At 40.6% G+C, this 7640-nt stretch overlaps 1 protein-coding gene across 1 annotated transcript; it reads right to left on the bottom strand.

Moving 5' to 3' along the window:
• Positions 1-228: 228 nt before the first annotated feature.
• On the bottom strand, positions 229-4899 carry LOC149844557 (disease resistance protein Roq1-like). The gene is made up of 5 exons (XM_089997958.1): positions 4397-4899; positions 1934-2999; positions 1328-1552; positions 582-1228; positions 229-472 (listed from the first exon to the last, which is right to left on the bottom strand). Exons 1-5 carry the CDS (start codon positions 4897-4899, stop codon positions 229-231), a joined length of 2685 nt encoding a protein of 894 aa, XP_089854084.1.
• Between the last annotated feature and the right edge of the window lie 2741 nt (positions 4900-7640).

Raw genomic sequence — 7640 nt, 5'->3', positions numbered from 1 at the left:
CACAACCGAACAACCCTAGTCTGGTCAAGTTCCAAATTGAATCAGGCAAGCTTCTTAGCCTGTGGCAATTACTCACATACAATCCTTCCAAATTCTGAAGGGCTCCAATAGAAAGGGACAACACTCTAATTTTTGTTCCATTAAGTTCCAACCTGCATAACTTGTTCAAGTTCAGAATTGAATCCGACAAGCTTCTTAGCCTTTCACAATCAGACAAATATAGTTTCTTTAAATTGTGAAGGGCTCCAATAGAAGGGGAAGCACTTTAATTTTTGTTCCTTCAAGATACAAGTAACGTAACTTGTTCAAGTTCCCAATTGAATCCGGCAAGCTTCTTAGCCTATCACATTCAGTCAAAGATAGTTTCTCTAAATTGTGAAGGGACCCAATAGAAAGGGGCAGCTCTCTAATTTTTGTTCCACGAAGATCCAACTCACGCAACTTGTTCAAGTTCCCAATTGAATCCGGCAAGCTTCTTAGATCATCACAACCAGACAGATAGTTTCTCTAAATTGTTAAGGGCACCAATAGAAAGGGGCAGCTCTCTAATTTTTGTTCCACTGAGATTCAACTCACGTAACTTGTTCAAGTTCCCAATTGAATCCGGCAAGCTACTTAGCCTATCACAACCATACAGAGATAGTTTCTCTAAATTGTGAAGGGACCCAATAGAAAGGGGCAGCTCTCTAATTTTTGATCCATAAAGATTCAACTCACGTAACTTGTTCAAGTTCCCAATTGAATCCGGCAAGCTTCTTAGCCTTTTACGACTAGACAGAGATAGTTTCTCTAAATTGTGAAGGGACCCAATAGAAAGGGGCAACTCTCTAATTTTTGTTCGTTCAAGATCCAACTTACGTAACTTGTTCAAGTTCCCAATTGAATCCGGCAAGCTTCTTAGCCTATCACAATAATACAGAGATAGTTCCTCTAAATTGTGAAGGGACCCAATAAAAAGGGGCAGCTCTCTAATTTTTGTTTTAGAAAGATTCAACTCACGTAACTTCTTCATATTGCAAATTGAATCTGGTAGATGCGTGAGAGCCTTACAGTTAGATAAGTCAAAGACAATCAACTCCGTAAGACGACCAATGGATTGGTCAAGTGAGCCCAATTTCTCACATTCTTTGAGTGAGAGTTTTTGTAAATTTGGTAAACGATCAAAATTAGGAGATTTTTGAAGTTCACTGCAATCCTCAAGCTTAAGAACTCTTAAACCATGGAAGACCTGCCAACATGCAAAAACCGCTGTCTTGTTTAAGGAAGGAATCACAATTTAAAAAGTGGAAAGAAAGAAGGAAATATAAACATTAATTAAAATACTAACCTTATTTCCATCCCATGGTCCCACTATTTTACTTTTCGATAAGTCCAAAAACTCAATCTCCTTGAGGTCGAACTCCTTTGGTAGTGATCCCAATGGGCAGTCATGCCATTCTAACCATCTCAAACTTTCTGGCATTTTGCTGAAATCGCCTTCAAGATTGACACCGTTGATACCAAGCAATCTCAAACTGGACATTTTGGTGAAAGCTTCAATATTTTCTGACCCCTGGATGTGCCCAACATGTACACTGTCAAGTTGTGAAATAGAGAACGACTATGACACTAAGGTTTTTTGCATGATACCATATATGACCGCAAATGAGAAAAATCTGACAAAAACATAGCAAATTTATTTTGTTTCTTTTCAGTTTTGCCCTTAATTTGTCATACCTCCTGCCTTTTTTTAGGCCATATTAATAAGTTGTCCTCCAATTTTTCAAGTGACAAAAAGGGCAAAATTATAAAAAACAAAGTACATTAATCAGATTTGTCATATTTTTAATTTGTGGCCAATCTCTGCATTATGCCCAGAAACTAGCTCCATCTACGTCTTTGTTTGAAACAAATAAATATTAGTAAATAAATTGAACCACTAACTAGTTATTACCTTACGATCATTCGATGCATCATATCGATCCCATATCCCGCTACCGTTTGCTATGTTTCTCCCCATATCTCGCAATTGATCATGCATCACCAATGTATCGTCATCTTCATCAATCTTCAAGAGAGATTTATGCAAGAGTACTTGAATTGTTAGGTTCGAGGCGAACCCACACGCTTTGAGAACATCGGTCACATATTCTCTTTCCTCACCAATAAACAAGCATGCGATGTCGAGAAATATTGTCTTCTGCTCTTGGTCAAGCCCATCGTAGCTTATTTTCAACCTTCCTTCAATACTAGTGTGAGGAACACGCTTCAACTTCTCCAACATTTCTTCCCATTGTCCTTCCTCTGTCTTGTCAAACAACTCTGAACCCAATACTTCCAGTGCTAAAGGAAGTCCACCCGTGACTCTTACTACTTCTCGGGATATCTTCATAAATTGGTCGAGAGGCTGGCTATTCCCGAAAGCATGCCAACTAAAGAGCTCAAGTGATTCTTCTGCATCCATTTCTTCAGGCATATAAATCTCATGATCCTTCACATTTAGTACGTCTTCCTCTCTCGTAGTTATTATGACCCGACTTCCTTTCTCAAACCAGTCTCGTTCACCAGCCAATTTATTAAGTTGAACTTTTTCATCAACATCATCAAGAATAATGAGGACTTTTTTGCAACGGCATCTCTGCTTTATTATGCTTGCACCTTGATCCACACTATATATCTCTGGGTTATCGACTTTTGCAATCTGAGAAATGAGTTGTTTTTGCAACTTGACCAGCCCATTGTGTTTTCTTGCTGCTTCCCTGATATTTTCAATAAAGCATACAGCATGGAACCTATCAGAGATTGTATTATAGATGACTTTGGCTAGTGTTGTTTTCCCGATACCCCCCATACCACAAATGCCTATCATTCTAACATCTTCAGTTTTGATGTCCAACAATTCCATCATCTTGTTTACCCGAGGCTTGATTCCAACAAGGGGATTGCTGAGATCCAATGTATTGGGTTTGTGCTCATCCAAAACCTTCTTGACGATTATTTGGATCAATTGTGCCTCTTTTCTGCATGTTTTAATCGTTAAAGCAACACCAATAAGAAAAGAGATGCAATAAGAAAATGTCTTTTAAACATTTTTCAGTTGTATGTTCATCAAAGAAATCACTGTGGTATTTGGTTTTTCTTTTTAATGATGAGGAGCCCCAACCGAGAACCAGGTCACTTTGCCAGGTAAACCTCAGACCAGTTAAAGAGTAGGAGTCAAACCTGAGATCAAGGGCTCATCAACTTCTCCCCAAGCTCACTCCCACTCGGGCGACTGGCTAAAGTTGGTATTTGATAACACATTTAGTTAAAAAAAAGGATTCACGAAGGAGTAAGGATCCCAACATATTTGACATAGGATGGGATCCGTCCAAAATTTTATCCTACCCATCCAACCAACGGCTAGGATTATTGGTCCACATTATCGCCAGGATGTGGATTAATCCCACATCTGTTTGATTTGCTGGATGTAATTAGATCTCTCTAGATATTGTTGGAAAACAGGATATGGTTTTTCCAATGGTTGTCATGTCCAATTCAATAAGGAAAGAATAAAAGCTATAAATTTTGAGGCCAGATGCATTTAAAACCACGCTCAATGGAGAAAATTAGAACTACAACTAGTAAAGGAACCCAAAGAAGGATGCAAAAGGGTCCCAACGTATGACCACAAAACTGAAGGGGTCACGAACTGAATTGGGCTCATTCTTGGACCTAGGTTATTAGATCAGATCTACTACCACTTTAGCCGGGTGTTGGAGATGGGAGAGGAAAAGTAAATGGGTGGTGAGGCTGGCGTTGTTAACATCCTCGTGAGGATGCAGTTGAAAATGGGCCATCACCACCAACCCCCTTCTCCACTCTCAACACCTGTAGGAGTTGGTGTACCATCATCTCCAGCTCCCAAACATCTACTCCCACCAAATAGGGATGCGAGGAAGCCATTGATTGGACCCAGTAGTTTGCAAGCTATTTGATCCAATCACTTTATCTGGTCTCCCTAACATATACCTGAATCAAAGATCATATTCAGAGCACAAATGGCTGCTAAACGCATTGAGGCCGGATTGGGTAATCAAATATTTACTGATTCAATTTGGGGTTGTACACTTAATTTATCGTTTTCAAATCAATAGGTTTTGCCATCTTCAACTGATAAAGTACCAAAAGGTCTCATATCAGAAATAGATCTATAACTGTACTACGAGATCCAAGTTGGCCCCCATCAGGATGTGATTTCGAACCCATTCACTCTTGAAAATGGCATCCAGTATTGGGTCAAGCATAACCCGACCAATCCCGTATCTGATCCATTTCATTCATAGCCACAAGAAGCAACCTTTATATATATATATATATATATATATATATATATATATATATATATATATTGAGAGAGAGAGAGAGAGATATGTACCCATTGTACTGGTTATCAAGACCAAAGCCACTGAGAATTCCAACTTCCGTCAATGCCTCCTTCCATTTCGTCACCGTCTCCGCTTCGATATACTTCTCATCGTCAGGGTGTAGACGACAACGCTTTTCATAGTCGTGGAATGCTTTTTCATAGAGGCCCTTTTGTCGGCGAACATCTGAAGGATCAACGTGGTAAAAGACGGGGAAGATGGTCTTTTTGTAGTGAAACATCATAGCCAACTCCTCCAAGCACCATCTGGAGTCGGCGTAGTGCTCGGACAAGATAACTATGCATACATCCGAGTGTTCGATTGCTCTCCGAAGGTTATCGTCAATCTTTCTCCCACTCTCCAATTTCTCATCATCCTTGAAAGTAGAGAGGCCTTTATGTTTCAGAGCTTCGTACAGGTGTCCAGTGAACCCATTGCGGGTGTCTGGGCCTCTGAAGCTTAAGAAGACTTCGTACTCAAGTGATGATGAAGAAGTATTGAAAGGAGATGACATGGTCCAAACTCTTTTAGGTCTTCTGCAAGAGATGATCTGAGAGTCTGAACCTGCTTTTCATTCCACGCAAGGAAAAGAAAGTGAAGAATCTTTCTTAAATAAAGAAAAAAAGAAAGTGAAGAAGGAAAGGGCATGGGTGGTATGATTGCTACCCACACCATTAATTTTTTTTTTGTGGTAGAGAAGAATCCACGCACTCTCTCCCTCTCACAACCACACCCTGCCCACCCAGACTCGGATCCTCTGTATTATTGAGCCTTTGCATTTGAATTGGAAAAGCATCTCCTGTTTACTTGGAAAAGAAAATTTACTACAGTAACAAGAAAAAGGAAGCCATTTGCGGCACTCGGTAGATCCAACCAGGTCAGCCTTCTAAGTCGGGAAAGCAACACAAACACCCCGCACAAGGGTGCACAATCACAACAAAGCGTGCACAACTTAAAGAGAGCAACAAAGAGAGTAGTAGCAAGAGATAAAAAAATAACTCATATTCATAAGTTGCAAGATTACAATAAAGAGAGTAAGAGGGGGGGGGGGGGGGGGGGGAGAAGGGGGTAACAATTGTTGTTCACGGGAGATCTTAGCCCAAAGATCATTTATGTACATTACGAAGGATCCAAGAGGTAATTACATCAAGAAACAAAGGTGTCAACATGACGGTATGGAACACTCTCCCCCTCCTAAACTGGCACCGTCCCCAATGCAATCTGTTGTTGGTAGTCTTCAATGGCTTGCTGAAACTGACAAATATTTTTTGGAGTCTCCCAATTGGCTTCACTCTCTAGCAATCATTTCCATTTCACAAGACATTTCTTCACCTCCCCTAGATAATTGTTGGCGTGATCCATGATGAATTCAATTTTCCTAGAAGTCGATGTTGGGACCGCAGATGAGGCTCGCTGAAGAATGAGAGCCCGCTGAGATACATTATGATTGAAATCCTCTTCATCTTCATTGAAGGGCTTTAGATTACACATATAAAAGACAGGGTGAACCTGAAAACTATTAGGAAGGTCTAGTTTATATGCTAACTTGCCAATCCTATGTATAACAGAAAAGGGTTCATCATATTTTTGAATGAGTCCTTGATGATGTCCTCAAAAGATAGCTGTTCTCTTGGGGTATAATTTGACTAATACTTTGTCTCCGACTTGAAACTCAACATGTTGACGATCTTGATCCAACCATTTCTTCATTCATTTTGCAGCTTTGTGTAGAAATGACTTTGCTAATTCTGTCTGATTATACCAGTTCTTAACAAAGTTATACGCGAAGGGCACCTTTCTTCGACCTTGGGCAACAATGGAGTGTGGTGTCTGAGGTTATTGTCCTGTCACAATCTCTAATGGACTGTGTCCCAACGATTCACTCTTTTGAAGATTGTAACAAAATTGAGCGATATCCAATAAATCCATCCAATTTTTCTGATTTGCACTGACAAAGTGCCTCAAATATTCTTTCAGCATCCCATGAATACGTTCAGTCCGGTCGTCTGTCTGTGGGTGGAAACTGGTAGAAAAGTGTAACTCTGATTCCAGTAACCAAAATACTTCTCTCCAGAATTTACCAGTGAATTGGGCATCTCGATCGCTGATAATGCTCTCCGAAATGCCCCAATATTTCACGACATGCTTCGCAAAGAGTCGATCCGTATCTTCAGCTGAATAAGTGTTAGGACCAGGTGCAAAGGTCACATATTTTGAGAATCTATCAACTATAACGAAGATGATACTGTGCCCCTCGACTTTTGGTAGACTGAGGACAAAATCCATAGAGATGCTCTCCCAAGGTCGGCTTGGGACAAGGAGAGGCTCTAATAGACTCGCAGTCTTCTGATTAATGGCCTTGTCCTGTTGGCAGATCAAACAGGTACATACGTAACCATCTACATCATCACACATTTGAGGCCAGTAATAAACTCATTCCATCAATGTCATTGTCCTTTCTTGTCCCGGATGTCATGCCCAGGGAGCGTCGTGACACTCCCTCAATATCTCCCGACGCAAGGATCCCCATCAGGGTACATATACTTGATTCCCAGTTGTTATCAGCAATCCTTCTTGTTCCCAAAATCGTCTTATCTTTCCTTCTTTTACCAAAGAAAAAAGATGTGCCATGGGGTCTTCTCGTAAGCCCTCTCAAATTCGGGCGAGAAGGTCGTTTTGAGGTTCACTACTCCCACTTTTACCTTCAATCAAAGCTGCCAATCCAGCCTTCCTGCTCAATGCATCTGCTACTACATTAGACCTTCCCAGCTTGTACTCCAAAATCATATCAAATTCGGCTAAAAACTCTTACCACCGAGCTTGTTTAGGACTGAGCTTTTTCTGTTTTTGAAAATAGCTTGTGGCAACATTGTCAGTGTAGACAACAAATGTCAACCCCAATAAGTAATGCCTCCATGCGCATAAACAATGCACGATGGCAGTCATTTCTCTTTCGTGGACTGTGTATTGCCGTTCAACGCTATTCAACTTTCAACTTTTAAAGGCGATAGGATGACCCTCTTGCATCAGTACACCTCCAATGGCAAAGTCTGACGCATCCGCATATACTTCAAACGATTTTTCTTGGTTCGGCAGCTATAAGACCGGTTCGTTAGCCATGGTATTCTTAAGAATCTCGAATGCATTTTGACATTCCTCTTGCTAATCCCAACTTCTGTCTTTCCTCAGCAACTCTGTGAGAGGCACCACAATGGTTGAATATCACTTAATAAACCGATGATAGTAACGGGCTAG

Source organism: Nuphar pumila, chromosome 2, assembly GCF_984573655.1.
Source record: "Nuphar pumila chromosome 2, dmNupPumi1.hap1.1, whole genome shotgun sequence".
In the NCBI taxonomy this organism is placed as follows: Eukaryota; Viridiplantae; Streptophyta; class Magnoliopsida; order Nymphaeales; family Nymphaeaceae; genus Nuphar; species Nuphar pumila.
Note: the sequence above shows the minus strand (reverse complement) of the source record. Positions and strands in the feature narration are given on the sequence as shown.

Excerpts from the sequence above, each read along its gene's own strand:
- LOC149844557 (XM_089997958.1), bottom strand. The coding sequence starts at position 4,899 with ATGTCATCTCCTTTCAATACTTCTTCATCATCACTTGAGTACGAAGTC. Across the intron at positions 1,553-1,933 it reads ATGCATCGAATGATCGTAAG|GGGTCAGAAAATATTGAAGC; the intron begins GTAATAACTAGT and ends GGGCACATCCAG. Across the intron at positions 1,229-1,327 it reads GACCATGGGATGGAAATAAG|GTCTTCCATGGTTTAAGAGT; the intron begins GTTAGTATTTTA and ends GCATGTTGGCAG.